Here is a 13,805-nt window from a genome sequence, read left to right as displayed (position 1 = left end):
GAACAGAGGCATGCTTGTTGCGGCTGATGATTGTCTCAGGGTGTCTGGAGAAGGCAGACAACACACCGTTGCTGTTTGTTGGACTAGACTGTGAGGGACTGAGCTAACCTGTGTTTGAGTTTAATGGAAGGTTTTTTCTCCTCTAAAGGACTGTCTGAAAAGTGATCCGTCTCCCGCTGTCTGATGGCAGAGCCGCTCTCCCAAGGACCGTCACAGAGAACTAGAAAGTGTTTGGTGAACAGAGTCTGACGGCGATGATTGTCTCCCAGGGTGTCTCGTTAGAACTATTGAAGTGTTTCGTCTCCCACTGTCTGACTGGCGTGCCTGTGTCCCAAGGACTGTCTGAAAAGTGATCCGTCTCCCGCTGTCTGATGGCGTGCCGCTCTCCCAAGGCCCGTCGTTAGAACTATTGAAGTGTTTCGTCTCCCGCTGTCTGATGGCGTGCCGCTCTCCCAAGGCCCATCGTTAGAACTATTGAAGTGTTTCGTCTCCCGCTGTCTGATGGCGTGCCGCTCTCCCAAGGACCGTCGTTAGAACTATTGAAGTGTTTCGTCTCCCGCTGTCTGATGGCGTGCCGCTCTCCCAAGGCCCGCCGTTAGAACTATTGAAGTGTTTCGTCTCCCGCTGTCTGATGGCGTGCCGCTCTCCCAAGGACCGTCGTTAGAACTATTGAAGTGTTTCGTCTCCCGCTGTCTGATGGCGTGCCGCTCTCCCAAGGACCGTCGTTAGAACTATTGAAGTGTTTCGTCTCCCGCTGTCTGATGGCGTGCCGCTCTCCCAAGGACCGTCGTTAGAACTATTGAAGTGTTTCGTCTCCCGCTGTCTGATGGCGTGCCGCTCTCCCAAGGCCCGTCGTTAGAACTATTGAAGTGTTTCGTCTCCCGCTGTCTGATGGCGTGCCGCTCTCCCAAGGACCGCCGTTAGAACTATTGAAGTGTTTCGTCTCCCGCTGTCTGATGGCGTGCCGCTCTCCCAAGGCCCGCCGTTAGAACTATTGAAGTGTTTCGTCTCCCGCTGTCTGATGGCGTGCCGCTCTCCCAAGGCCCGTCGTTAGAACTATTGAAGTGTTTCGTCTCCCGCTGTCTGATGGCGTGCCGCTCTCCCAAGGACCGTCGTTAGAACTATTGAAGTGTTTCGTCTCCCGCTGTCTGATGGCGTGCCGCTCTCCCAAGGACCGTCGTTAGAACTATTGAAGTGTTTCGTCTCCCGCTGTCTGATGGCGTGCCGCTCTCCCAAGGCCCGTCGTTAGAACTATTGAAGTGTTTCGTCTCCCGCTGTCTGATGGCGTGCCGCTCTCCCAAGGCCCGTCGTTAGAACTATTGAAGTGTTTTGTCTCATCCTTGTCATGCAACCATTGGAACTTGGTGTGGAGACGTTGTTCCCTTTACAAATGACAGTCACTATCAGGCAGGCAGCATTAGCAGAGGCAGAAGAAAGGTGTCTTCCTTTTTAAAGCTACTGTCAATCTTATTTTCCCTTTTTAGTGCCACAGCGCTTCAAAATTCATTAAAGCCATTTAGAAATGCATGTGTATTCTGCATGTCTTCTCCTGCTGAAAGATTTCTACAATATGCCGCTCACACAGGTGAACACACACACCAGACTTTGTAATTATTTTCCATGACATACATCCCCATTTTAGTTTGTACATTGAATTCATTACTTATTTAAACAATAAAGTGAATGTTGGCAGAAGCTGCGATTTAGCCAACTTCCCCAATAAGCTATCCAGGGGTCGTTTCTAATGCGGCCAATGAAATATTTATAAATGGCCAGCCCCGAGCCTTGCTCCCCTTCTACTCATGCCTTGTTCACCTAGCTGAGGCAGCATTAGTGAAATGGAGGGGTTCTGCTCCGGAAGTCAAGGGGAGCTGTACCTAGATTAGAGCAGGACAGTATTAATGCAGGAGCTGAATACACAGGGATGAAGGTAGGAGAAAGGTAGAGGAGGAGTGGGAGAGGATGGAGGGGCAGACAGAGGAAAGGGGGATTGTTAATACACTTAAGGGCTAGGAGGAATGGCCACAATATGATTTGACATGCTTAACATAAATGTATGGGAAGGGTTTGTATTGAGGTGGTCTATATGGAGAAATGGGAGGGAAGGGTGCAGTGTGTGTGTGTGGGGAGGGAGAGGGGGTTGCAATCTTCTGCAATTGAGGTTTATGAATAATTCCTCTCATACCCCCCTTCCTGACTTTCAAATGATGGGAGCTGGAGCGAGGGAGGGGGGAATGATATTACAGCGCAGGGTCATCCGCATTCTGTCACCGACAGAGCACCCAACCAAATTGGTCCCATCTCTTTTCCCTTAAATATTTACTTTTAGCTATGAATCTCTGTGATTGGATGAGTGTGGAGGAGCCCGGTGCTGTGAGTGTGTATATGGTTGTGAGTGTGTGTGCTTGCATGCTTGTTTATGTATGTGTGTATGCATGTGTGGGTTTGTTTGTATGTGTAGATTTGTGTGTGTGTGTGTGTGTGTGTGTGTGTGTGTGTGTGTGTGTGTGTGTGTGTGTGTGTGTGTGTGTGTGTGTGTGTGTGTGTGTGTGTGTGTGTGTGAGTGAAGGGAAATCAGACGACGGATGCATCTCTGTCAGTGCAGTGAACATTAGCAACCCCTGGATGCAGAGGAGTGATACTGCAGGCTGAACATATAATGGCCTGTGCTCTCTGGTCTTGGGAGTGGTGTGTGGCTCACACTGGAACGCACACATATGGGGATGTGGTAGCTTTCACCTCTAGTTTTAGGAATAGTCTCATGAGTTGTCAGAAATGCTGTGCTGGCCAGTAGGGTAAGGTTAGCAATGGACAGTGCTCGTTATTTTTTATATCTCATATTTTCATATTTTTGAACAGTTCAGCTTAAGGAATGTATTATACCAATGGTCTTTTTTTCTACATATTCATATCATGTCCTTTGAGTGCTTGTCACCCCTCAAATTATAATTCCTTTTGTCTTTGAAGATTGTAGACCATAAATTGTCCTTGTTTGTGAGCCAACTCCCTGAAAGATCAGTGTTTGAGTTTTATTGCTATAGTGTTATGGGCCAGCCATGTTGCTGCTGCTACTGCCTCTGTGCCGGCCGGGTGAGCGGGGAGGAGTGTCCTTTAAAGGTGAACGCCATGTCAGCCGGCTGCTCAGTGGCCTGAAGATTAATAACGCGGACACTAATTACTATCTCCTTTTAATTTCTTCATTTTAAATGTGTCTTTGTTGCAGTCATGCCTGTAGGCCTATATAAACCACTCTCTTCTTTTCCCATGCAGTGTGGAGCTGGTTTTTCATTTAATAAAAGTCAGGGTTATCCACCAAGGATACTGAGGAATGATGAGCCTCGATATAGAGTCGCTTTGGCGTGGGGCTTTGGTTGTAATTTTCTTTATTTGAAATTAATTGATACAGAGTAATTACCTGAGAAATATGAGGTGAAGTGGAATATAGCCCTTTGTCGCTCAGGGCTCTAACATGGCCTGTAGATTAAAAAAGACAGGCAGAAAGGGGAGGGGAAAAGAGAGATCATATTCAGTTATTGTTAGCATATGCATTAAAAGTGAATGACTTGTAGCACTGGGGAGTTGAACCTGCTTCTCCATATTAATGGTTAAATTGCTGAGGGACTAGAGGCGAGTGAAGAGCAGAGGGACATGGGGAGAGAGAGCTTCAGTAATTTGGCCCTGTGAAGTGTGGAGTGGGAGGAGGGTTAGTGGGGAGGGGGTGAGGAGGAGACGGGATGGAGGGAGTTCCAGTACAGTAGATGGCTGTGAGTGTCCCTGAATGATCAGGCCATTGTGGGAAGGGATTGTGAGAGGGGTGGTTGTGGATAGGAAGCGGCTGGGCCTGGGCCCAGGGCAGAGTGGTGGGTATCAGGCAGTAGGGCCATATGGCCTGGCTCCATCGGAGCCTAAACTGTGGCTTGTGTTTTTACGACCGGAGGCTTCTGGGTTCCGAGGCAGAGCTGGGTCTGCAGACAGGATAGGGCCAGTCGGTAGGAGAGGAGGAGACTGAGGAGCTAGTGACCACATGCATCCTTTTCCCTGGCCTCCTGAGGGACAGTATCCATACTGAAGGTCAGGCTTCTTCAGCCAGTGGTGAGGGAAGAAGGCACCATCAGGCCTACCATCCCAGACCCAGACACCCGCCACAGGAAATCATTCTCTCCCCCTTTCTTCTTCCCCTCCTCTCCATCCTGTTAGCTCCAACTCGTGGAATATCCCTTCCCAAGGACGTAGAGGCAGATCAATGACACAATAGCAGCTGTGATTGCATTCCTCAAAGATTTCAATGGCAGAAGACCTGTTGTGTTAATTCAGCCTGGCTTGTGTCGGTCACTCACTCCAGCTGCCATCTTTTTCCCCCCTTGAAAGCACAGCAAGGCTGTGATTGCTACAGAGACCAGGCTGTGTGCTGACAGCCCCCTCACTGCAGCCTGAGTAGTGCAGCCCAGGGAGGTGAGACAAGGTGCCAAAGTCCAATTCACTTACGGGACTCGACAGCACAAAAGCCCCTGGTTTACGGAAAAGGCCCATGAATTAATAATCACCTAATTGACTCTTAAGGGTTCTTTCCCTCCTGCTATACCTTTTGTGCTCTCAGATGAAAGTCCACTCTGTGTATCTGTCAGAGTTGGTTTGGGCTGGATGTGAGGCGGGTGTGTAATGAGCGGAGAGGAGAGGTCAGGGTCACACACAGGGTCCTCTCAGTCAGAGAGGTCACTGGGGAGGCCCCACAGTGATCCACATGTATGGATGAAGCCATAAAGATGAGCCCCTCTGATGACAAACTGATTCACACCCTATCACAGGTGAGCTACACATACAGTTCCAGGACAAGGTCACACAGGGACTCCATATATGAAAGCTCAGAATGTCCTCCGATGCTAATTTGACAAGGAGAGACAGCGATATTTGAATATTAAGGGACTTGATATCCTTGATTGCCATTTTATGCAGCATATTAAACTTCAAATTGTCTCCCAAGGGCAGGCCAAAAGAAGTGTGACTTTAGAGAGCAATAGAATTCACCTTACTGTACGCTTTCCCTCCAACTGAACCCAATGTCTTTATTTTGCCTTTCATAGCCAGAATGTGGCTGTGTGCTGAGCCCAGTGCACATGAATTACAGTGTAGGTCCTGGAGGAGGCAGAGACCCTTCCATCAGGAGCCAATGTTCTGCTTCTAGCCCCTGTTAATGGATCTGGTCGGCCCCGATGCTCGGCCATGTTCTGATACAAGCCCAACCATGCCACGCTCAGACCTCACACGCTGCTAAAATCCCCTCACCCTCTGTTTTTATCAGCCTCCTTTTCGTTCCGGTATGTTCCCAGGCTCGCTCTGTGTTGGTCTCTCTTTTTTCCCTCTTCACTTGACAACGAAAACAGGATACGGTAGCTGGACTTTAGTCACAGGGCTGGTGGCAGGAGTGGGATTTTGGATTCTTAGGAGAGAGCGATTGATCAGATTTATGGACTCCTAACATGCCGTGACGAGGTAAGGCTGTGCCATGAACAAGCCTTCCCACCCTGCTCTCTGACTCTCTCTCTCACACACACACACACACACACACACACACACACACACACACACACACACACACACACACACACACACACACACACACACACACACACATGCACACACACAACACACGGAAACACACACACTCAAACACACTGTAAATGTACACCCACATACATTATACACTGGTAGACCCAAGCAGCTGCTGGTTGTTGTTTGAGGGCTTCTTGTGTATTGTTCAATATATGTATTAAGTGTGTTGGCCTCGCCACTCCATAGCCCATGCATTATGTTGTCCATTACTCTGGCCTGATTGATCATATCAGCCTCATTGAAGACGGTTGTCCAGTAACGCTGCCTCTCTCAGAGCAGAGCAGGCTTCAGCTGCTTCCCCTTCTCCAGCTGTTTGCCCTGTACTGAAGGCCTGGCCACATATGGGCATTTATGGGCCTGATTTCCACCCTGATAGTGAGCAGTTATTTCTGAGACAACTAACTGCTTAGCAAGGCAGCAAGGACCTGATCTGGTAGGAGGGCTTACCTCATAGTCTGTTAACGTGAGGGGGGGACTACCACCAGAGAGTGAGTGGGCCAGGAAAGAGAAATAGGGAGAGAGGAGGAGTGAGGACAGGGGGCAGTGAGTGAAGAGGCAGTGAAGTGTAGTGAAGTGGAGGAGGAAGTGGTGAGGACAGTTCATGACTGAGAGGTTAATGTCAGGGAATGGGGAGGTGCCTTTGTTTAACATTTCCTTTGTTTATTGGTTGATGTGTTTAATGGGATTGTGTCTGACTGGACCAAATAGGGCCTCCCTGGCCGATCCCAGTGTCTCTGGGAGATCTAGCAGGCTGCTCTGAGAAAAGCCAAGGCAGGGCCCCCACTGGGTAATCAGCTCAGCTGCCCCCGGCCTGATTGGAGCTGACATTTTAATGTCTGGAGCAAGAGCGTGGTCAGCCCTGCTTAACCTGACCCCCCCCCCCTTCCCAATGCCCCCTGTTCTCAATTTGCCCTTCCAGGACTGTACAAATCAGGCCAAATTTAACTCTTTATGGCCTTGTTAAGGGCCAGCAAGACACCTCCTTAAGTTTCACAGTGAATTCTTTCCGCTGGCGGCGGGGCACTGTGGTGCTCTGGCTCCCCCACGCCGGCTCCGTGTGGATTTAGCTCCTTTACGAGCGCCGGCTTAGCTGAGTATTTTTACTCAGCTGTGATTCTTTTCTGTTTGCCGCTCCCATTTTGTTTGGCTTTATTTCTCTCTGTCTACCTCCCTCCCTCTCTTTCTCTCCCTTTCTCTCTTTTGGCTTTCTAACAGGGAGTGCTCTCCTCACTGGTTAGCTGAGCAGAAGCTTCTTGTTGTGGGGCCTGGCTCAGTGGAGACGGAGAGAGACAGGGAGCGGGATGGAGGGAGAAGCTGGCTGCATTGTTAATGCTGCTGCAGGTTGCATTAAAAGGATTAGCTGTGTGATACGTTCAGCTGGCTAGTAGAGCAGAGCCCACTGGAGTCTGCAGTGATACTAGAGAGGGGGTATTCCTGCCTGAGATGGGCAGGTACCTGACAATTAGCCGCTCTTTACATTTCAGCCCACTGTGTGTAACAAAGCATGGCTGTCTTGTACATCCTGTGGTGCATATGGATACTAATCAGTAGGCTAATTCCCTATTGAACCCCCCAAGGGAGTTTTTGAAAAAAGTTTTGTTTCTCCTCAAAATTCCTGCTCTTTCTAAGAGCTGAATGGGGTGTTGTGGTTGTGAAGCCTGGTGCCTGTGTTGGTTTGTGAAGGGGGGAACCCACAGTTGGGTTGTGAGGGGCTGGGGTGTGAATGAGTCTCTCTATCCACTCTCTCATTGTCACAGTCCACTTGGCCCGACCCACAAACCACTGGAGGAGGCTTAGCTGGTTACAGAAATTCCAATTAAGTCGAGAGTTGCACTGGCACTCACTTGCTGTGTAGGCACAAAGAGCAGGAGGATTTACCCAAGCGGGGTCAAGCTATAGGTCAGTGTTTCCAGCAGGATTTCAGAGGATATTGGGTCCACAACTTCTAAAGCTCTAACTGCCATTTCATTCCTGGCAGAGGAATCCAAATTCTCCTTCCTCTGTCACCTCTCCTTCCTCTGTCACTGTTCCTATTTCATTCCTGTTCCTATTTCATTCATTCCTGGCAGAGGAATCCAAGGACCTCACCTCTCCTTCCTCTGTCACTGTTCCTATTTCCTGGCAGAGGAATCCAAGGACCTCTCCTTCCTCTGTCACTCCTGTCACTGTTCCTATTTCATTCCTGGCAGAGGAATCCAAGGACCTCACCTCTCCTTCCTCTGTCACTGTTCCTATTTCATTCCTGGCAGAGGAATCCAAGGACCTCACCTCTCCTTCCTCTGTCACTGTTCCTATTTCATTCCTGGCAGAGGAATCCAAGGACCTCACCTCTCCTTCCTCTGTCACTGTTCCTATTTCATTCCTGGCAGAGGAATCCAAGGACTCACCTCTCCTTCCTCTGTCACTCCTATTTCATTCCTGGCAGAGGAATCCAAGGACCTCACCTCTCCTTCCTCTGTCACTTCGTTCCTATTTCATTCCTGGCAGAGGAATCCAAGGACCTCACCTCTCCTTCCTCTGTCACTGTTCCTATTTCATTCCTGTCACTGTTCCTATTTCATTCCTGAGGAATCCAAGGACCTCACCTCTCCTTCCTCTGTCACTGTTCCTATTTCATTCCTGGCAGAGGAATCCAAGGACCTCACCTCTCCTTCCTCTGACTTCGTTCCTATTTCATTCCTGGCAGAGGAATCCAAGGACCTCACCTCTCCTTCCTCTGTCACTGTTCCTATTTCATTCCTGGCAGAGGAATCCAAGGACCTCACCTCCTTCCTCTGTCACTCTGTCACTGTTCCTATTTCATTCCTGGCAGAGGAATCCAAGGACCTCACCTCTCCTTCCTCTGTCACTGTTCCTATTTCATTCCTGGCAGAGGAATCCAAGGACCTCACCTCTCCTTCCTCTGTCACTGTTCCTATTTCATTCCTGGCAGAGGAATCCAAGGACCTCACCTCTCCTTCCTCTGTCACTGTTCCTATTTCATTCCTGGCCAAGGACCTCACCCTCCTTCCTCTGTCACTGTTCCTATTTCATTCCTGGCAGAGGAATCCAAGGACCTCACCTCTCCTCTGTCACTTCCTCTGGCAGAGGAATCCACTGTCACTCCTATTTCATTCCTGGCAGAGGAATCCAAGGACCTCACCTCTCCTTCCTCTGTCACTGTTCCTATTTCATTCCTGGCAGAGGAATCCAAGGACCTCACCTCTCCTTCCTCTGTCACTCTCTCCTTCCTCTGTCACTGTTCCTATTTCATTCTTCCAAGTCACTGTTCCTATTTCATTCCTGGCAGAGGAATTTCACCTCTCCTTCCTCTGTCAGTTCCTATTTCATTCCTGGCAGAGGATTTTGATGAGGAGCAAGCCTTCCTTCCTGTGGTCACTTGTCATGAGTGCTTTGAAGAGGAAAATCCAATTTCTTGCTCCCTTCTCAACCAGTCCACAGCCACCTCAGCAGTATATATGGCCTTGCCTAGCATGACAGTCTGTTTTGATAATTGTTCCTGAATTGGTGAAATTGAAAATTCCTACAGTTGGGAATTGGACCTGAGGTTTACATTCTTGGCATGAAAGTCTGGCAGTAGATTCACTCCTACTTATAGAGGAATAGGCCCTCTTGCTAGCTAATTGGTATGTACTGTCACTCAATGGGGACCAAGGACCTCATTCTATCATTGTAGACATTGGTCAAGTGCTTTGAATCTGTCCACAGCTAATGTCATGCAACTATTTATAGACAGGTGTTATTTCTATCATAGTTGTGTAAATGGAACCATAGAAAATTGGATGAGGTGTGAATGAATACACACCTGTCATCTGTTTATAGTCAGAGCTGGGTACCTGTATAAGAGCAGATGTAAAAGAGTACCTGGGAGAAACTAAGTAAAGAAAACGGTCACATTTGAAGTTGAACTGAGGACGGACCTCTTTACCTTAATGCTGGAGTGCGAGGAGATGTTTACCTTGTCTCAAGTTTGGCGAATCCCTCATCTCCAGCGCCACTTCAAACTGCAAATCGGAGGTAGAGAGAAACCTAAAGCTGCACAATGTGGCAAACTAATGTTTTGATTAGCCATATGTGGCGCTGTCTGGTGTCCTAACGATCCAACATGGGGAGAGAGAGGCCGTCAAACATATCTTGGCTGTGTGTTGCTGCATTGGCATGGCAGGAGAAGTATACAGACTGGTGGTTTGGATGTGGAGCTGTGGGTTGGCTGATCAACTGCTTCCCTGCCCAAGTCCCATTAAACGCGGTTATATCACATTGAAGAAAGACATTTCAAAGCCCTTTATCCACACTTATTGATTGACTTGTTCTCTGGCTGCCAAGTCTTCACCTTGCTTTGATGAGTCTGCTTCTCTTCTTTGCCCCTCTGTTTGTGTGTGTGTGTGTGTGTGTGTGTGTGTGTGTATGTGTGTGTGTGTGTGTGTGTGTGTGTGTGTGTGTGTGTGCGCGTGCGTGCGTGCGTGTGTGTGCGTGCAGCAGGATCCAGCCAGTCAGAGAGGGACCAGACAGACTCCCCGAACCCCTCTAAGAGACCCTCCTCACGGTCAGGGGCCACAGGGAGCCCCCTCTCCTCCAAGCGTCCCAGGACGGCTGAGAAGAGTGCTGCTGCGGAGCAGGTAACAGCCCACTCCTTCTGCTCTATCTTTAACACGCAGCCTGCTGCCACTTCCAGAAGTTGGTTTCTTAAATTATAGAGGATGGTCATATTAAGACTCACTATTCTAACTATTTGAACTTGCCAATCAACTCAAGGTTATCCCATCCCCAATTACCATGCCCTCATTATAAGCAGTAAAACTTACACATTAATTGAGAAAAGGAATGTAAAGACGTAGCTACTTCTAAGCATTTTTCTTAAAGACATTTGAATAAAGACGGGCCTTTTTGCATTATGCATGATTTTTTGGAAATCTCCTTAAAATGAGTTTTGCTTTCCTGCTGCAGTTGCATTGCTAATTGTGCAAAAGGTGGAAAATCAATATAGTATTTGACAGATGAGAGAGCTTTGAAGTGTGTGCCAGGACTGCTGCTCTCCGTATTGCCTAGTGGTCCATGATCAGAGGGACCTGCCTGGTAGAGACACAGGGGGCAACACTCCTCCATTCATCCTCCCATTCCAGCTCCTCTCTCTCACAAAGCAGACCTACAGCTCTCCTTCTCACCTCATTAACCTCCCTGTGCTCCTCTCTCCCCCCTCTCCTCCTCTCTCCCCCCTCTCCTCCTCTCTCCCCCCTCTCCTCCTCTCTCCCCCCTTTCCTCCTCTCCTCCAGATGTACCAATGTCCCTACTGCAAGTTCAGCAACACAGACCTGAACCGCCTGAGAATGCACGTGATGACGCAGCACTCTGTCCAGCCCATGTTCCGCTGCCCGCTCTGCCAGGACATGCTGAACAACAAGATCCATCTGCAGTTCCACCTCACACACCTCCACAGCGTGGCGCCCGACTGCGTGGAAAAGCTCATCGCCACGGTACGTGTGTGTGTTTGTGTGTGTTAGGGTGTGTTCGTGTGTGCGCCTGTGTGGACTGTGGATACAGTATGTGTATACATTCATCCTTAGGTACTGTATTCTTTAGAAATATTTAACCATGGCCCCTGCAATGCTGTTACATACCAATAGTCAGCTCAATTATAACAGGGAATGCACATCCCCTCAAGCTAAACGAAACCATCCTAAAATATCAATGCCAAGCCTCCTGCACACATCCATCTCTGTAAAATAGGGTGAACACAACTGTTGTTGTAATAATAATGATAATAATTGATTGCATTTATATAGCGCCTTTCCACCTACAGTAGGTGCTCAAAGAGCTTTACATAGTAGGCTGGGAAATCATCTCTTCCACCCACTTGGGTGATGTACTGCAACCATTTAATACCAGAAGGCTCACCTCACATTAGCTATTGTACAAATACAAATATGGTGTTTTAGAAGCTAAACAGCCGTAAATGGTTCTGAGATGTTCAAGGTAGTTCAGTCCATAATCCTCTCACTGGGTTTTCCTTCCCTTTCTTCTGTTGCATTGTGGTCTTTCTGTTTGTGAAGTTACAGGTAGGCGCCTGCCTCTGAGATGTGTACATTGATTACTGTTATCCTCCTAATCCATGGCCACTGGATTGCATGGGGGCTTCATGACGTCTTTTTTTCAAGGGCCTTTTTAAACACACTGAATACGTTGAGAGGAAGGCACAACACAGGATGTCATGGCTCTGCCACTTAGCCTTTAATACCCAGCCCATCCTGTACAGTATGCATCCTTTACCACATTTATATTTACCATTGTGTCTGTTTAGCCATTTACTTTCTCTGTGGGAAGTGAGGAAGCGGCCATGGGAATACGCACAGCCTTTTTGTTTCTCTGCGTGTGTGAGCTTAGCGCATGTAGCCTATGCCTGTGCACAAAAGGCAATGTAGGCAGGCTGGCTGGGCCCCATCAGGTCAAGGACCAACGGAGGCCTTAGCTGTGTCTCTTCTCTGCAGCCCAGAGATGACTGTTACTCACCCTGCCTGCCTGGCTGGCTGTTTGTAATGGAGCATGTCTCTCCAGTCTTCTCTCTTCCAAATTGATGACATTTGAAGCTTCATCAAAATACAAAGGAAACTGTTAATTGTGAAATGGCTCCAAGGCATCCCATTGACTCACTGCCAGTCAAATATTATGGGGGTTAGGTTCAGATGCTTTAGCCATATTCTAATGTGGCGTTGTCTAATGTGCCCATGGTCAATGAGCCCTTTTTTTCGGTCTCATTTTTATCGTAGTCAGTTGAGATAGTGAGGGGGGGAGAGAGAGACAGATAAGTCTGTTGTTTGCTAGATGAGCTGCTCTCTTACCTCCCAGTCCATTTATTCTCAGGAGCACATTGATATTCTCCCAGTGTCTGATCACCTTAGCGCTGTTCAAAACAAAGGCTTTTATTAATAATATATTCAAGTTATTGTGACACAGATTCATTTAAATTGAATTGATACTTTTTTCCCCTTTAATGAAATGCAAGTTCATGCAATGGAAATATTATTATTCACCATGTCTTTAATCTAGCGTGCCAACCTCAAATCTCACGTGAATAATGAATGCACCAATTTCACAAAGAGACAATAGGGACTGTGTGTCTGTACAATCACCCCTAACGTTTCCCATACATATACCACTATCTAGGAACTATCTCCACCCAGAGCGATACAAAGAACGTAAAGCCTAAAGCATTAATATAAATTCTGAAGTTAGATATAGACTCACACAAATGTAATATCAGTATTTACAACATGGACTCTGTCTACCTCTGCTACATTACCCCAGCGAAATAACCCGGCTCATTTTGTTTTAATCAGCATCAAATGGAAATGTGGTTTTTATTTTCTCTCCTTTTGATTTCCTGTTAATGACTGTGCAAATGTTGACGTTTGTTCTTGCCTGTGGAACAGAATTGCTCGCTGGACAATCATTCAGGAGAACGGTGCTCTACCTAGCTGCCTAGCCATCTTCCTGGCCCAGCTAGAAAGCAAATGGCGAACACTTTAGTATAGAAGGCAGCAGTATTTATCTTTTATAGAGATAATAATGCACCGAGCCCCTACAAAGACTCAGGAGAGAACCATAGGTAATATAATGCACATTAAAACCAGTACCTTTTTTTAAATTTCTACTGGTGGATATAGATGGAACGGTACTCTATTTGTTTTCACATGTGTAGCAGACGAGCCTAATGAATTCTGAAATAGGAGACTTTTATTTCATGTCGACCATGCATAAAGATGCACACACTCTCTCAGCCTTCAATTTTATCCACCATGTTCTCTCTCTCTCTCTCTCTCTCTCTCTCTCTCTCTCTCTCCCTCCTGCAGCCCCATCCTTCCATTACCCCTCCCTCTCTCTCTCCTCTCTCGCTCCCTCTCTTCCTCTCTCCTCCCCTCCCTCTCTCATTCTATGTCTCATTTTCTGTCTGTCTAAGATAGGGGTAATGAAAATAATTGTGCTTCATTAATTCTGAGTCTGGCTAGATGATAGCCATTTTGAACTATGTTTGCCAATTAGGCGGTCCAAATTAAAAGTGACCTTGGGATACTCTCTGCTCTTGCCTCTCGTCGTCTAATGAAGCGGTTGTCTAGAAACAGTCCACTTTGTAATGTAAATCGCTGCTGTGTTTTGTATTTGTGGTATTCTCCATGCTGGTTGCATTCATTTGCCACTCT

At 47.7% G+C, this 13,805-nt stretch overlaps 1 protein-coding gene across 1 annotated transcript in view; it reads left to right on the top strand.

Moving 5' to 3' along the window:
- LOC115116255 (zinc finger homeobox protein 3-like) overlaps positions 1-13,805 on the top strand; it is a 114,576-nt gene that overhangs the window by 84,794 nt on the left and 15,977 nt on the right. Inside the window, exons 6-7 of the mRNA XM_065011949.1 lie at positions 10,090-10,229; positions 10,884-11,084. Coding sequence (XP_064868021.1) covers positions 10,090-10,229; positions 10,884-11,084 — 341 coding nt within the window. The remainder of the gene's footprint in view (positions 1-10,089; positions 10,230-10,883; positions 11,085-13,805) is intronic.

Source organism: Oncorhynchus nerka, linkage group LG27 (assembly GCF_034236695.1).
Source record: "Oncorhynchus nerka isolate Pitt River linkage group LG27, Oner_Uvic_2.0, whole genome shotgun sequence".
In the NCBI taxonomy this organism is placed as follows: domain Eukaryota; kingdom Metazoa; phylum Chordata; class Actinopteri; order Salmoniformes; family Salmonidae; genus Oncorhynchus; species Oncorhynchus nerka.
The sequence above is the reverse complement of the archived record's forward strand: the minus strand, read 5'-3'. Positions and strand labels throughout refer to the sequence as shown.